The sequence below is a fragment of the Pelobates fuscus genome, chromosome 13 (genome assembly GCF_036172605.1).
Source record: "Pelobates fuscus isolate aPelFus1 chromosome 13, aPelFus1.pri, whole genome shotgun sequence".
NCBI lineage: Eukaryota > Metazoa > Chordata > Amphibia > Anura > Pelobatidae > Pelobates > Pelobates fuscus.
In genome coordinates this window covers 39,198,444-39,215,368 of record NC_086329.1, presented here as the reverse complement: position 1 = coordinate 39,215,368, position 16,925 = coordinate 39,198,444, and the positions used below count along the sequence as shown (strand labels likewise).

The following is a 16,925-nucleotide window of genomic DNA, read 5'->3' as shown; positions in this document are numbered from 1 at the left end:
CTTAAAACAAACCTGCATATAAGGTACTATAGCACTAGGTATACAGGTTTGCATTCCTAGTGTTATAATGTTCCTTAAAGGAACGATATAAACATTTTAATACAAGTATTTTGGAGAAAATTGAAAAGGAACATGCAGGCCCAGACTGCCCTTGGAACAAACCAGGCAAACCAGGAGCTGAGGCAGACCAGGTAGATTAAAGCATCTCAACTGCTGTCCCTTGCAGGGTCAGCGCTATGCAAACACAGACAGTACATCCCATGTACACACTATAAACTCACTAGATCCCCTATAGACACAACACCCATTATACACACTTTGGATCTCCAGCACAAACACAGTAGACCCCCTATAGATACACATTGCAACATGTACACACATACATTACATTCCTGAAGCACACACTATACCTCCTATAAACAATATGGACTACCTATACACACTCAATCCCCTTTACCACAAACATTACATCTATACACACTCTGGATTTCCTATATGCAAATACATACACTACATATCCACTCTCATTCTCTATAACCCCTAGCCACAGATATGACATGACAACACAACTAAAACACAAAAAAGCACATCACAAACAGCTGACTCTACATTCATGCAATCCCACAAGCAGCCTCCAAACACATGTATATAATTCTTTCCTGGCCCTTTTGTCTTCTGGTATCCCACTAATGGAGACACCAGAGACAAGTCACAAACAAATACAGCACAAACGTGTCATTAAATTTGCTTGCACAGTGCAGAACAAACACAAGGCTCTTTTCCTCATGTGAGAGCTACTCACTGAAGCAGGTTTGTCATTGGTGATGACACAGCACACCTCTTTTTTGGCCCCACCCCCTCACACTGGGTCACCATGATTACAAAAATACCAGGACTACGAAAGCTATTTGACAACAAAAAAACAATGTCTTCTGGGGATTAAAGCGGCACTGTCATGCCGAATTCCGTTTTTTTTTAACCCCCCTCCCGCCTCAACTACATCCAATCGACCCCCTAGTCATCCCCAAATGCCCCTATGCCCCCCACATTACCTATTTTTTATTCTTTATTTTCTGCCCCGATCTATATTCAGGGCGCCGCCATCTTTGTGTGGGTAGGTGAAGTCCCTGTGGGACACGTCATCTACCCACACTAGACAGACTGTGAGATTCCCGCACATGCCCAGTGAAACATCTGGACATGCGAACGGGAATTTCACCTATTCATTCATTCATCAGACAGACGAATGAATGAATAGAAAAAATCAGACGAACAAACTAACACTGTGTATCAGTGTTCGTTTGTTTGTTCGGTTTATTACAAGGAGGGAGCTACCGGCGTGCAGCTCCCTCCTTGTAATATGTAAAGACAGAAGCGGCAGGGAGCTGAGCTCCCCACCACTTCATAAGCCCCCCAGGTCCCCCCTCACTCTATGGGGGTCAATATGACCCCCATAATAGCACAAGGGAGATTAAAATCTCCCCAATGCCCCTACTCGCTATATCGCGAGTAGGGGCATGTCCACTAAACAGTGAGCAGCCTGTGGCTGCTCACTGTAAAAAAAAAAAAAAAAAAAAAGGGTAATAAGGGGGGGACGGGGGACCTACTGTCCTCCCCCGCCGGCCCCCACCCCTGGACGGCGGGTGGGGGCCATAATGGGAATGAGGGGGGACCTACTGTCCTCCCCTCAGGCCCCACCCCTGGGCGGCGGGTGGGAGCCATAATAGTAATAAGGGGGGGGACCTACTGTCCCCCCCCCCGGCCCCCACCCCTGGGCGGCGGGTGGGGGCCATAATAGTAATAAGGGGGGGGGGACGGGACCTACTGTCCTCCCCCCCCCGGCCCCCACCCCTGGGCGGCGGGTGGGGGCCATAACAGTAACAAGGGGGGGGGACCTACTGTCCTCCCCCCCGGCCCCCACCCCTGGGCGGCGGGTGGGGGCCATAATAGTAATAGGGGGGGGGGGACCTACTGTCCCCCCCCCCCGGCCCCCACCCCTGGGCGGCGGGTGGGGGCCATAATAGTAATAAGGGGGGGGGGGGGACGGGACCTACTGTCCTCCCCCCCCCGGCCCCCACCCCTGGCCGGCGGGTGGGGGCCATAATAGTAATAGGGGGGGGGGGGGACCTACTGTCCTCCCCCCCCAGGCCCCCACCCCTGGGCGGCGGGTGGGGGCCATAATAGTAGTAGGGGGGGGGGACCTACTGTCCTCCCCCCCGGCCCCCACCCCTGGCCGGCGGGTGGGGGCCATAATAGTAATGGGGGGGGGGGACCTACTGTCCTCCCCCCCCCGGCCCCCACCCCTAGGCGGCGGGTGGGGGCCATCATAGTAATAAGGGGGGGGGAACCTACTGCCCCCCCCCCGGCCCCCACCCCTGGGCGGCGGGTGGGGGCACTAAGTAAATCCCCCCCCCCCCATCAAGGTGACTAGGGGTGCCCAAGCCCCTAGTCACCCACCCCCCACCTAAATAAAAAATGCCCCTACCTACCCCCCTCACCCTAAAAAATAGTGAGGGGGGAATAAAATTGCTAACCTGTAAAGTAAAATTAAACTTACCATTCGACGTCTTCTTTTTTCTAAAATCTTCATTTTTCAGCCCCAAAAAAAGCCAAATAAAAAACCATCATAGCCGTCGAACTAAAAATAAAATAAAAAACCCGAGCGCAAAAAAAAAAAACCCGACGAAAAAGAAAAAACCCGAGCGCACAAAAAAAATAATCCATCTTCACCCATGGAGGGCTCCGCGCAGACTGAGCTCCGCAGGGCGGGGCAAGGCTTATAAAGCCTTGCCCCGCCCTGCAATTAGCCTAAGAACACTCTGATTGGTGGGTTTAAGCCAATCAGAGTGCTCTTTGTCATTTTACAAGCGTGGGAAAGTTCTTTGGAACTTTCCCACGCTTGTAAAATGACACAGAGCACTGTGATTGGATGGCTTGAAATCCATCCAATCACAGTGCTCTGTGTCATTTTACAAGCGTGGGAAAATTCTTTGGAACTTTCCCACGCTTGTAAAATGACACAGAGCACTGTGATTGGATGGATTTCAAGCCATCCAATCACAGTGCTCTGTGTCATTTTACAAGCGTGGGAAAATTCCAAAGAACTTTCCCACGCTTGTAAAATGACAAAGAGCACTCTGATTGGCTTAAACCCACCAATCAGAGTGTTCTTAGGCTAATTGCAGGGCGGGGCAAGGCTTTATAAGCCTTGCCCCGCCCTGCGGAGCTCAGTCTGCGCGGAGCCCTCCATGGGTGAAGATGGATTATTTTTTTGTGCGCTCGGGTTTTTTCTTTTTCGTCGGGTTTTTTTTTTTTGCGCTCGGGTTTTTTATTTTATTTTTAGTTCGACGGCTATGATGGTTTTTTATTTGGCCTTTTTTGGGGCTGAAAAATGAAGATTTTAGAAAAAAGAAGACGTCGAATGGTAAGTTTAATTTTACTTTACAGGTTAGCAATTTTATTCCCCCCTCACTATTTTTTAGGGTGAGGGGGGTAGGTAGGGGCATTTTTTATTTGGGTGGGGGGTGGGTGACTAGGGGCTTGGGCACCCCTAGTCACCTTGATGGGGGGGGGGGATTTACTTAGTGCCCCCACCCGCCGCCCAGGGGTGGGGGCCGGGGGGGGGCAGTAGGTTCCCCCCCCCCTTATTACTATGATGGCCCCCACCCGCCGCCTAGGGGTGGGGGCCGGGGGGGGGAGGACAGTAGGTCCCCCCCCCCCCCTATTACTATTATGGCCCCCACCCGCCGGCCAGGGGTGGGGGCCGGGGGGGAGGACAGTAGGTCCCCCCCCCCTACTACTATTATGGCCCCCACCCGCCGCCCAGGGGTGGGGGCCTGGGGGGGGGAGGACAGTAGGTCCCCCCCCCCTATTACTATTATGGCCCCCACCCGCCGGCCAGGGGTGGGGGCCGGGGGGGAGGACAGTAGGTCCCCCCCCCCCCCTACTACTATTATGGCCCCCACCCGCCGGCCAGGGGTGGGGGCCGGGGGGGAGGACAGTAGGTCCCCCCCCCTACTACTATTATGGCCCCCACCCGCCGCCCAGGGGTGGGGGCCGGGGGGGGGGGGAGGATAGTAGGTCCCCCCCCCTCTTATTACCATTATGGCCCCCACCCGCCGGCCAGGGGTGGGGGCCGGGGGGGAGGACAGTACGTCCCCCCCCCCTACTACTATTATGGCCCCCACCCGCCGCCCAGGGGTGGGGGCCGGGGGGGAGGACAGTAGGTCCCCCCCCCCCTTTATTAACATTATGGCCCCCACCCGCCGCCCAGGGGTGGGGGCCGGGGGGGGGGAGGACAGTAGGTCCCCCTCTTATTACCATTATGGCCCCCACCCGCCGGCCAGGGGTGGGGGCCGGGGGGGGAGGACAGTAGGTCCCCCCCCTCATTATCTTTATGGACCCCACCCACCGCTCAGGGGTGGGGGTGGGGGCCGGGGGGGGGGGGACAATAGGTCTCCCTCCCTTATTTTACTTAACGGCCCCCACCCGTCATTTAGGGGTGGGGGGCAATATTTTTTTTTTTTTTTTTTCTACAGTGAGCAGCCACAGGCTGCTCACTGCTTACTAGACATGCCCCTACTCGCGGTATAGCGAGTAGGGGCATATTATTTACTAATACCAAGTCATTTTTACTTGGTGTTAGTAAATTTGGCTGAAAGACCAATTTAGGTCTTTCAGCCTTTTAGTAGATAGCTCCCTGATACCGTGGGAATTAGGGAGTTATCTACTAAGCGGCTGCAAGATGCAGCCACAGCAATGAATAGGATCGGAGTTTCATTCATTTGAATGAAATTCCGATCCGAACAAAGTACCGAATTGCATCCTAACACCAATGGAGAAACAGTGCTCATTATGTTAGGATGCAATTCGGCAGTTTTGCCGGCGTTCTGTCTAAGTGACAGGACTTTCGGCAATACTGACAGGAAGCATTGTGGGAACAGGGAGGAAAGCTAGGGATCATGGGAAAATTGCTCTGACCAGCGGAAATGAAGCACACTTTGCTCCTCCGCTGGTCAGAGCTGGTCAAGCGGAGGAATCCTCCATAAGACAGAGTCCCTACTTTGTCTTGTGATTTTAAAGAAAACTAAAGAAGACAGGAAGAAAAGAATAACAGATCCCGAGAGAGGGGGAGAAGAGGAAGAGATTGAGGAAAGGTAAGTTCGGCATGACAGTGCCGCTTTAAGTGTGTATGTGCTGGGGATCTATTATATGTCTGTGTGTGCTGGGGATGTAGCGTGTGTCTGTGTGTATGCCGGGGATGTAGCTTGTGTTTGTGTGTGCACTACAGCCAATACAATTACCTATACACTGTGTCTGTATATGCATGTGTGTCAGTGTTTGTATCTGTATGTGTGTCAGTGATTGTATCTGTTTGTCTATGTATCTGCATGTGTTGCAGTGTTTGTGTGTTTGTGTGTCTGTGCAACAGTTTCAGTATAAATATCAAAAACTGACACACATACAGACACGGACACATACAGATACATATTACATACAGTATACACAAACTACACACATACAGACACACATTACACATACAGAGACACATACAAACACACACTGCAAACATTACACACATACAAACATCCAGATACCCACACTACATATACACACGTTACACTCATACAAACAGATACACCCACTACACATACACAGATACCCACACTACACATACACACATTACACTCATACAAACAGATACACACATACAAATACATACACACTACACATACACAGATACACACATACAAACACACACAGAGATACACACATACAAACACACAGATACCCACACATTACACACATGCAAACAGATACACACACAGATACCCACACATTACACACATGCAAACAGATACACACACATATTAAAACAAAATTAAGCCACCCAGCAGGTTCTTACCTTCTGCTGGCAGTGGCTGGTGGGAGTCACTTGCTCTCCCTATGCGGCCCCATCCTCGCGGCTTCCTCCTCCTCCTCCTGATGTGCGGCGGTGTGAATGAGCTAGGAGATTGTGATACGCTGTCACTTCCTCCTAACTCTCTGTGCACGACCGGGCCCCTCATTTCATATGACCACCGGGTGGCCCTAAGCCATGCATTTGGGAAATGCTGTTTTAGATTATGACAGAGGCAGCAAAATGCCACCCCTGTCAGAGTGCCGCCTGAGTCGTGGCTCCAGCGCGGTCTATGGACGGGCCGGCCCTGGTCTCATCTATCCAGTGAGAGTTTTTTATACTTTTCTTGCCAATATGCAGCACCAGGATACTGGTAAATTAGGCTGGAACAACTTAATATACGTTTTGTTGCAGCCTGAAATGTTCTCTTCAGACAAAGTAGGGACTGTGTTATTTGTAGTGGCTGTCTCGGGCTCAAATGACTTTCCAGTTTGCCATATCTCCCATTTTCAGCAGTTGTTGTTTCGTTAAGTACTTGTGGTCCATGCTCCAGAATTCTGGCTTCTGCTATATTACCTGAACCTACAAACTTCTTATGATTACCAATGAGGGATAAAGCTTGCATGATCTACCTTGGTATTAAATGGCTTGTGAATTACACCCTGCTAATCAATCAGAACGGCAAATGGACAGAGGTTATGTAGATAATATGATTTTAATCCTCTACAGTTCTCAATTCTTTGGTGAAGTTGGGGCAGTTAAACTGAAACGCCCACGTTAATACAACTCCAAAAAAAAAAAAACTATGCAATTTAAAGGGACACTATAGTCACCCAGGCCACTGCATCTCTTTAAAGTGATCTGGGAGCAGTATCCTAGTCCCCCTTAGTACTGCAATGTAAATCAAGAATAACATTGCAAGACAGCAACTAGAGGCACTTACTGGTGGCTAACCCACGTTTGGTTGCCTAACTGATGCTGGATGTCCTCACACTGTGCATGAGGACATCCAGCGTCTAGAAAATCCCCATAGGAAAACATTGAAGCAGTTCTTTTTTATGGAGAGGGCTTAATGAGCGTGCTCCACATGCTTCATAGACCCCCCACCCTCTTCACCCTCTTCCCCCTCGTCGGATGATGTCGGAGGAGGCAGAGTGCCAAGGGACATCAACACTGGAATCAGGTAAGTGTTAAAAGGGTTTTTACATGTGGGTGGAGGGGTGCGAGGGAGAGCTGGACCAGAGGGCTCTATAGTGTTAGGAATACAGATTTGTATTCCTAACACTATAGGTTCCTTTTAAGGTACATTCTTCTTTGTTACTCATTGCCATAGTTCTAAAATTTGTGTTGATAAAAAGGCTTTAATATCAGCCATAGTGCTATAGATGGCAAAGTCCATATCTCAATTGCGGGTGGGTTTTCTGTTTACCCATATTTCTCAGATTAATTTCCTGCACTGCCTTCAGATAATTATGGAAATTGATTCTACTTTCACAAAGACAACAGAGATCTATTTGTACGTCCCTGAGAATTTGCATTTGCACTGTTGTATTTGTCAAAGGACCTCTAATGTCAACTCCCAACTCTTTAAGGAGGTGTTTAAAAACATTCTGCTCTTGGTTAAACCTATTGAGCATGTTTATATGAAATCTAGTAATTTTAATACAAGTATATTGTCTCTTACCAGATGTGGTTCAAACAAGCCCTTTATTATACATCAAGACCAAGCAATCAAAACTATACACTGCCTCCCATGTGGTTATTTAAAAAAAAAAAAAAAAAAAAGCCCTCTCCTGTTTGGCACTATCAATAGATATTGGATGGCTTAAGGCTATGTCTTAACTGGCAACACATTGACCCATTTTTCTAAAGCAAGTTATAAATTATCTCACCCATAGATGAATCATTTGGGTATGTGGACATCTTCCCGTGCATGTTGTCAAAAGACACTTACAGGACTGATTTTCATCTATCCGTAGCATTCCCGGTCCATTTTATAAGTGCGATCACTGTTTGTTGACATCAAATAATGTCCACATTAAACAAACAAACGTAAATTGCTTAATTATGCCTTTATTATAACTTTTGTTTTAGTCCTGTCATCTTTAAAATACACATTGTTATGCAAATAGCATTGGAAGTGACATTCTTTGTGTGTGTCACTGTTCAAGTAATTAAAACAGTTTTGTGGATATAACTGCCTCTTTCCCTACCCATTGACTTTTGCAACAATAAATACCAGCTTTTAACACCGTACTTACACAGCAGTCAAAAATGGTTTCTAAATGAACATCTAGGCTTTCCGTAATTTGCAGTTTAATCCGGTACTATAAATATTGTGACTTTATTAAATAACATCCAATGACCAACTTAAAGGAACACTATAGTGTTAGGGATACAAACATGTATTCCGAACACTATATTGCATGGCTAGCTTTTTAGGTCTTGGTCTCCATCGCTCACTGTGGTTGACCCAGCCTCCATGGCTGCGATCATCAATCTTGATGAGCTCAGCCATAGAAAAGCATTGAAAGACTATTGCGCAAAACGCTGCGCCAATTAAATGTATCTCTAATGTTATACGTCTCCATGCAGAGCGTGGAGACGCTGAACATAGGTGCTGCATACTGTGCAGCTCTGAAATAGGAAGCACCTCTAGTGACCATCTGAGTGACTACTAATAAAGGTGTTACTAGGCAGTAATGTAAACTTTTAATAGTGTATCTTTTAATGGCTAGCATGTGAGTTGTATATTTATAATGTTTTAAATATGCTGAAAATGTCTTAGGAGTGATGCTTTATGTATTTGTTGGTTGATTTAAAAATGTGGAGTGCTGAATATAATTCAGGAGCTTAGGTTATTGTGGTCCAGATGCAGTTTCAGTAATAATGTATAGTAGAGCCTGTAGGCTTTTTCAGCAGATTGTAGACTTTTGATGCTTCCGTCCACATGACAGAGTGCATCAGGACAACAATATGTATTTATGTTATGAAGTAGAGGTGGTGATCTTCACAAAAAAATAACCCCTTTATTCTTTGCATTAGGGCACTGTAAAAAAAAAAAAACAACTCTCTTTGCTGAAGTTCAATCGAAGCTAGCTGATGGAATTATTCCGAAGGAAGTTGCTGTATCACTTTCTTGGGACATTGTGGCTTTTGAGGCTTGGACGACAGCCACTTTATTTTCCCTAAGGGGACAAGATTAATAAACATGTGAAACTACTTTAGAAGTCATTTTTTTAAATCGATGGTTAGAGGGAAGTTTACATTTTAATGTAGAACTACATATTTTAATTGCTTACAATAAATACTGCCACATTTGGATTCAATGCATGGATTAGATTGTGTAATTTAAAATGACTTTATTGTCATTGTTTGCAAGCTAATTAATACAGACATTTTTCAGTATTGTTTTTGCTATACATATACTGTTTGGCAGGTCCTAGCCTAATTTAATTAAAATTCATGGAAGCTATGTCCGTATACTATTACATTCTTCTATAAGCTTTTTGGTCTACCACTCCATCTTTCAAACACATCTCAAAAATCAATGTAATGTTTGTTTTCTGTGTCTTTCAATTCCAAGTTCAGCATGGCGGCTACGGCATGATGCTTAGGTTTGCCAGTAATTTACTCATATAAAGTTAATGTGATTTAAGTTTTCTTGAGCAGTGCACTTTCCACACAAAACGTGTGCATTTTCTCTGAGTAGAGCTGGGTTAAGGTTGCCAAAATTGCTAGGCAGGGTGCCATATTTGGTCCCCGTCCAAGAGCCCTTGGCTTTGTTTCGGTGTGGGCTGTGTGTTGACTGAGTGTTGAGTGTGTGGTAGTGGCTTAGTATTGTGTGTGGAGGTTGGTGAGTGCTTTATTTGAGGAGGCTGAGTGTGTCTGTAATTGCTAGTTGATTGTTGTGTGTGTGTGTGGTGGAATTTTGTGTGTGTATGGCAGTCTGAGTGTTTTGTGTTTGTTTATGTCCTTTCTGCTTATCTTTCCTGGTGGTCCAGTGGAGGGTGAGCAAGATCTTTGGTGGTCTGGTGGAGGAACTCCATCGTCTGTACCGATATCCTCTTTAAGAGTGCCGTTGCGGTGCTTAGTAAATTAATCAAAGTATTGGCTATGGCACTCTGAATAATCAGTAAGTGGGAGGTCTACAAGGGTGCTCTTAAGGTGGTCTGTACCTGATATTGGTACAGATCACAATGCTGTTTTGAGGTACAGGGCTGTGCAGAGAGATCTTTAAATCACCTAATAGAAAAGATATTGGTGACAAAGCCATCGCCGAGTTCTCTAAAAATGCATAAACTGCTACTTTGTCTTCTGGTGTAGTGTGATGTCTCTAGAAAGCCTCCATATTTTTCCCCATAATGCACAGTTCACAATTCTGTATTTTCTAATCCTAACATTATACCCTCTATACATTGTACCCTGTATATACCCTGTATGTCTGTATGTTCATAATACATTTTGTTTATGCCCAGTAATTGCAAGTGATTCTTTGTCTTGTCCTAATCTGCATTGTCTAATCTCTGCAAAGTAATTGATGTTGGTCTGTGGAGGGATATTCTGTATTTTCCATTCCATTACATGGATTAGTGAGAAGTAATTATGAAGCTGCCTGCCTCTACTTAGTCAAATTGACTTGTCATATTACTAACTGCTAAATATTGCTATACACCTTCCAATAACCAGCAAATAAGATTAAAATGTAACAGTCTCAAGTCTCAAGTGAAAAATGCATTAGTGTGGCATGTATCAGTGTGCCATTAACACAACCCATATGCAGTGTCAGGAATAGGTCTTGTTGCTGTTTTTCAGATGACACATTCCCTGTGTTGTAGCATAAGTCTGTGTGTGTTTGTGTGTGAGAGAGAGAGAGAGAGAGATCAAACTGCTAAGTCTAGCTCAGGGTTAAATAGCACAGATTAAAATGAATATAAAATAAAACTACATTGCAGAAAACATAATTTCTAATTATGATGCTGTAGGTGTACACTGAGAAAATGTATTTCTAATTTTTTTTTAAAAAAATTATTTAATTTGGTTTTATTCTAAAATGTTTCAATGTCATTACATGGCTCATGTCAAGAATTGCATACAAAGTACACTCAGGCTTCCTTACAGATATACACTCAACAAATGTTCTTGGCACAGTGAGGTACATAACATATTGTTAGCAGGTAGTCTCGTGGATTATCACTGGCAGTGACGGGTATGCCTATCTGTGTTATTATCATGGGAATGCCTTGTCACATATTTTTACTTCGCCATACAATTCAGCAATCCTGACATACTGATACCATTAATACACATAGGAACCGTAACCGAAGGGTATATGTGGGTTAACATAGAAAGAAAAGGGGGGGGGGAGGGGATATGGAAAACTGTATCGGTCTAGTGGTCTCTGCTGAGTTCGAACATTGCAGGTTTAACCCCGGATGGGGAGTTTGAGTAGTGTGCTGTCTGCAGCTGCAAGTCTACCAGGGCAGTCTATTATCTCCACAGGGGCTATTTCTAAGGTGCTTAGGGAAAGGCGCCACTATAGTTATGCTGGGTCCCATCTCATAGATGCCTCTAGTGTATCAGATCAGTAATCAATTATACGTTAGTTATAAGTTACTTGGATTTCAGAGGGGGGTTTAACGTTGATCGCTTATGGTGTCTGTGGGCCAAAGGCCACGCAAGTAGCCCAATACTGCTCCAATGGGAGCCAAGTGTCTTCTCTTTACAGGAAGTGTTTAGGAACGCTGTGCCCGTCACATTAACTCCTAAATGCAGAGAATTGAGCAGTGACACTGTGGGGCATGATTTGTACACCACAACTGCTTCATTAAGCTAAAGTATCCCCTTAAACAAGCAGAAGTGATTATCATGCTTAGAGTATTAATTTAAAAGGCCAGTCTTAAGCACCATATTGTTTATTCCTTGTGACAAAAATGTTATATCTGCTTGTGGCTGTATATTGCAAAATAACAGAATCTATATAAACCTTTGAAAGTTTGTACCTATTTAAATAATACTGCAAAGGATAAACAGATAAATGATAAAGTGCACTCTACCACCATATCCACTACAGCTCATTGTAGTAATTAGGGTGCTGAAATTGTTGAACAGAACATGGGGCTCTTATGAGACCTCACATTAAGCCTCTGTCCTACTGCTCTGATAATGCAGACGTTAATTTCTATAGTCATTTTACCATTCAATGTTTAAAGAATATATATAAATAATTTTCTAGAATCCACTTCTTATTATATTGCAGGTAGCATTCTGAACATCTGTGCACATTAGCAATGTGGCAGACTCTATTTTCAGTTATTTCCCATCAGAATAATGGATAAAAGAATAATGGCTGCAATCAGAAAATTCTATTTTCTTATTTGAATGAATCGACAGGGATTCAAAGTGTCAACAGTTTTGTTTCTATTATACACCCTACGCTCCAAAACAGTAAGAAGCTCAGCTGTTCTTCAAGCACTATATGCAATGTTTGGTACACCCACCTAGAATTTAACTGTGAACATACCGAAACAGATTGCACATAAGTCACCACAGGACAGTGTTATTACTTGGTTTTATTGGTGAAGTTCTTGGGATATAAAGCTCGAAAAAAAACATTGTCCAAGAACCGTGGGAGACTATAGAAATACATTTGTATAGCTTACAGTTAGCAAATAAAAACAGTCACTAATTACAGCTTCTGATCAGATTACCGTCCTCCACCATAATCTATGATGGTCTTTTTCTTAAGTATACTAATTATAGTAAGGGATAGACTGTTGGAAATATGAGAGAAGTAACTGAAGTATAAACACTCAAGTGTGTTTTATTTTATTGCGCAAGAATCTTCTCTTTAGTCACAGAAAGCTCGGACAGTGTTTGCTGCACGTGTGAAGATACATTGATATCCATAACATTTAAACGTCTGCTTGGTGTCATCTGCACATCGTTCTAGAAAAATTGCTTTGAAAACAAAGCACGGCTTAGGAGTTTTTTCTTAGTTATATTTTGACCTCTCCAGCCTTTAAATGGATGGCATAGCCATTAAAAGACTGCCAAACTGGGATTGTTTTTGTATTGACGTGTACAGGCTCTTATGACCAAATGACACATGAGCAGAAGAACAAGATTGTCCAGGCACCCTAGGTTGAATATTATCAAGATTTTGGAGATACACATCAACGTTTCTTCCTTTAACGGATGTCTTTATCAAGCTTGAGCTTGATAAAGACCTCAGTTGAGGTCGAAACTTTGCTGTATTTTTCCAATAATTCTATTTAATATTACACCTTGAGTGCCTGGACCATCTTGTTTTTTTGCTTGCTATTTAACTGGGGTTTTGCCCACCTCCGGTCCAGCTATGCACCTAGAATTAGAGGAAAGTGTGGTTTTCCTACTACAATTTTTACAAATAACATATGAAGGCAACATGTGAATATGGTATAGCTACACTTTGTGTGATTATAGAGCAGGGCATTTGTGTGCAAAGGTGCCACACCTATTGTGGTAGCCATCTAACAAAGATGAGCATGTACAGAGCTTCTCAATGAGCTGCAGTATCCTCAATGAGAATCCTCTTGTCTGCAGCCTTTGCAAGCACTCCCCGTTTTTCAGTATGTGCAAGGGAAAGTGGGGAGGGTTTGCAAAGGCTGCAGGCAAGAGATCTGCAGCATTTGCAAGCAGTTTTTTTTTTTATACCCCTAATGAAAAAAAGCAGAAATAAATATATGCATTTTTACAATTTGGTTATGTCTACTAAATCAGGGCTCGACAAATCCCAGGCATCAGGTCATCATGGCAAATTTCACACTGGTGCCTGGAATTTGCTGCAATAGCTTTCAAGGCGTACGCCTGGGGAATATTTGAGTTGCCTGCCTTTCGGAGCATGGAGGCGGCCGGCCACCCTGAGGGAGCATGGAGGCGGCCGGCCACCCTGAGGGAGCATGGAGGTGGCCGCCCTGGGGAGGATGGAGGTGGCCGTTCACAGGATAATTATATGTGGCGCGCAAGGGAGCAGTAATCTTCCCGCAGCTCCTCTCTGCTCCCTCGTGCTGTTTAATGATGCCGGGAGCCAGAATATGACATCACTCCGGCCCCGGCATCACTACAGGGAGCAGAGATGAGCCACAGGTAGATTACTGCTCCCTCGCACGCAGGAATAACGCAGCCCGACTGGACCCCAATGAAAGATCCACTGAGCTCTCCCAAAATTAAGGAGGCTGGGTGGATTTCAAATAAAACAAAAATGTGAGTGTGTGTGTGAGCCTGTCAAAGTGAGTGTGTGTGTGTGTGTGTGTGTGTGTGTGTGTGCCTGTCAAAGTGAGTGTGTGCGACTGTCAGCGTGTCAGTGTGTGTGTGCGACTGTCAGCGTGTCAGTGTGTGTGCGACTGTCAGCGTGTCAGTGTGTGTGCGCCTGTCTGGGTGTCAGTGTGTGTGCGACTGTCTGAGTGTCAGTGTGTGTGCGCGCGTTTAGGTATTAATGTCAATGGAGTTTTCTTTTAAAGTGAATAAGAATTAGGTGGGATGTCTTGGCTACAGCTCACTATAGTTATTATGGTGGAAGGAGTACCTTGGTGCACCCTAATGTAAGTAGTCAAGCTGTTTTTGAACAGTTTGACTTCTTTCCTGGGTTTTCGGTTAGGTACTGCTCTCTGCCTCTCTTCCGAACATTGGATAAGAAGGAGTTTCCATTAGCTGTCTGTCTGAGCTAACTAATGCAGTGCGGGGCTAGCTCATTGGCTGAGAAGGTTAGCTCAGACAAAGAGCTTCCAGTTGTTTAGTTTGCGCATTTACCAACTGAGTTATCTTACAAGCCTTACAGTAATTGTATTCACTTTTGTCTCTCCAGTCATGCTAGATTTACACCAATGGGTTGGCTTAATATTTATTTTAAATGAGATGCATTATTAGTACCAAGTACCAATGAATACCAAACTAAAATGCAAATATGAATCCGATTTGCACACATGCTAGCTTCTCAAGGAATACATTTTGTAAATGGTGGGGAATGAAGGATCTGTGAAGTGTCCAGTAGATGCCCCTTTTGACACGTCTCATTCATTATTGCCTGAATATATTGGTAGGACTAAACACAAAATGACTTTCTTGAACTGATATCTGTCCTTGTTCTGGCACAAGGTTAGCAAATCCTGGTGCACAGAAGTCATTTTATGTGCTTTTTGAGATGTTCTTAGTTATGTGATGCAGAGCTGATACGAGCCAAACGATAAAAGTCAAATTTGTTAGAATATTTTCTTTCCACTGTATACATGTAATTGCAAAATGTATATTTAAACACCAAGCTATTTTAAACATGCTGCCAAACATACTGGCAATCGTCCAATGGTGGTGAATAGCTTCCCAAACCCAGTTTGGGATTTGTGGAATGAAGTACGTGATATATTTAAAAACAAAATGCTTAATTTCTCTTTAAGACTAGAAATGTCTTATCAGAATTGCTCTGTTGACATTACTTGAGTTGAGAGGTTGTAGTTTTATTGTTCAATTGATTCCTTATATAATTTGTGTGCAAAGTCTACGAATGTGTGCCCCACATTTGTTGAAATTATCATTTTGTTCTGCAGAGCACTGGAACTATTTTGGGTCAGATGAAAATCTGGGTCCTGTGGCTGTTAGTGTTCGAAGAGAAAAGTTAGAAGATGCAAAGGAAAATGGACCACAATACAATTATCGAGTGATCTTCAGAACCAGCGAGGTAATGAATATACAGAGTGGGAGCCACTATAATACAATACAAATATCATGTATATAGAAATGTTGATTTTCTATTTTTTTCATGTATGTGATATGGCAGGCGTAGTCTAATACTTGATTATTAAAATTTAGCTGAAAGGGATCTTCGTTTTTCATATATTAATGACAAGTACATTTTTAAAGGTTTTGTACCAGAACAACTTTGACATTTTTGAGAAGTTGTTGTTCATCCATAATTTCCTTCTAACACACTGTTGTTTTTTTCTTCTTTGTAATAAATGGGTAAAGAATTGAGATGTTGTCTATCTCAACCTTCACCCCAGACCTCAGCTTTGCCTGTTAAATAGTGTGTAGCAGCTAGGGTTGCCACCTGGCCGGTATTTTACTGGCACAGCCGGTATTTGAGGCCACCTGGCCGGTGCCGGTATTGCAGTACTACCGGCAATACAAATGCCAGTATTTTTCTCAGTATAAACTGAGATTAGATGCAATACTGGTGCCGTGCTGTGGGGAGAGAGAAGTGATAATAAGTTATAGCATCTCCCTCCCTGCCTCTCTCTACTCACTGATCCGCGGGGGAGCAGTTCAACCAGAGAGTCCAGCCAGCAGCTTAGGTAAGTGGGAGATGGGGAGAGAAAAATGGAAGGGCAGTCTTTACCTTAACAGGTAACACAGGGGTCACACAAAGACATGGGGACACGGGGAGATCCTGGGAGACACAGGGGACACAGAGACACACAGACATGGGGGCACAAGTGGGTCCTGGGAGACAGAGACATGGGGACACTGGGGCACACAAAGACATAGGGACACAGGGGGATCCTGGGAAACACAGAGACATGGGGACACAAGGGATCTTGAGAGACACTTAGACATGGGGACACTGGAGCACACGGATATGGGGACACTGGGGGATCATGGGAAACATAGAGACACTTGGTTAACCATGGGAAACATGGGAACATAGGGACACAGGGGGATCATGGGAAACACAGAGACATGGAGACACAGGGGGATCCTGGGAAACACAGACATGGGGATACTGGGGGACACAGACACGGGGACACAAGGGGCTCCTAAGAGACACATAGACATATGGACACAGGGGGATCCTGGCAAACACAGAGACATGGGGGCAGTGCGGGAACCCTGAGAAACATGGGGACACAGAAATGGGGGCAGTAGGGGAACCCTGAGAAACATGGGGACACTGGCACACCCAGACATGGGGACACAGGGGGATCCTGGGAGACACAGAGACATGGGACACTGGGGGAACCTGGGAGATACAGACATGGGGACACTGGGGGGCCTG

The 16,925-nt window shown here is 44.8% G+C and overlaps 1 protein-coding gene across 7 annotated transcripts in view; it reads left to right on the top strand.

The window, feature by feature from the left end:
- The window catches only part of SIPA1L1 (signal induced proliferation associated 1 like 1), a 284,823-nt gene that overhangs the window by 181,756 nt on the left and 86,142 nt on the right, over positions 1-16,925 (top strand). For all 7 annotated transcript variants that reach the window (XM_063439713.1, XM_063439716.1, XM_063439717.1 and 4 more), the window contains exon 4: positions 15,481-15,611. In XM_063439713.1, the coding sequence (XP_063295783.1) occupies positions 15,481-15,611 (131 nt within the window). The remainder of the gene's footprint in view (positions 1-15,480; positions 15,612-16,925) is intronic.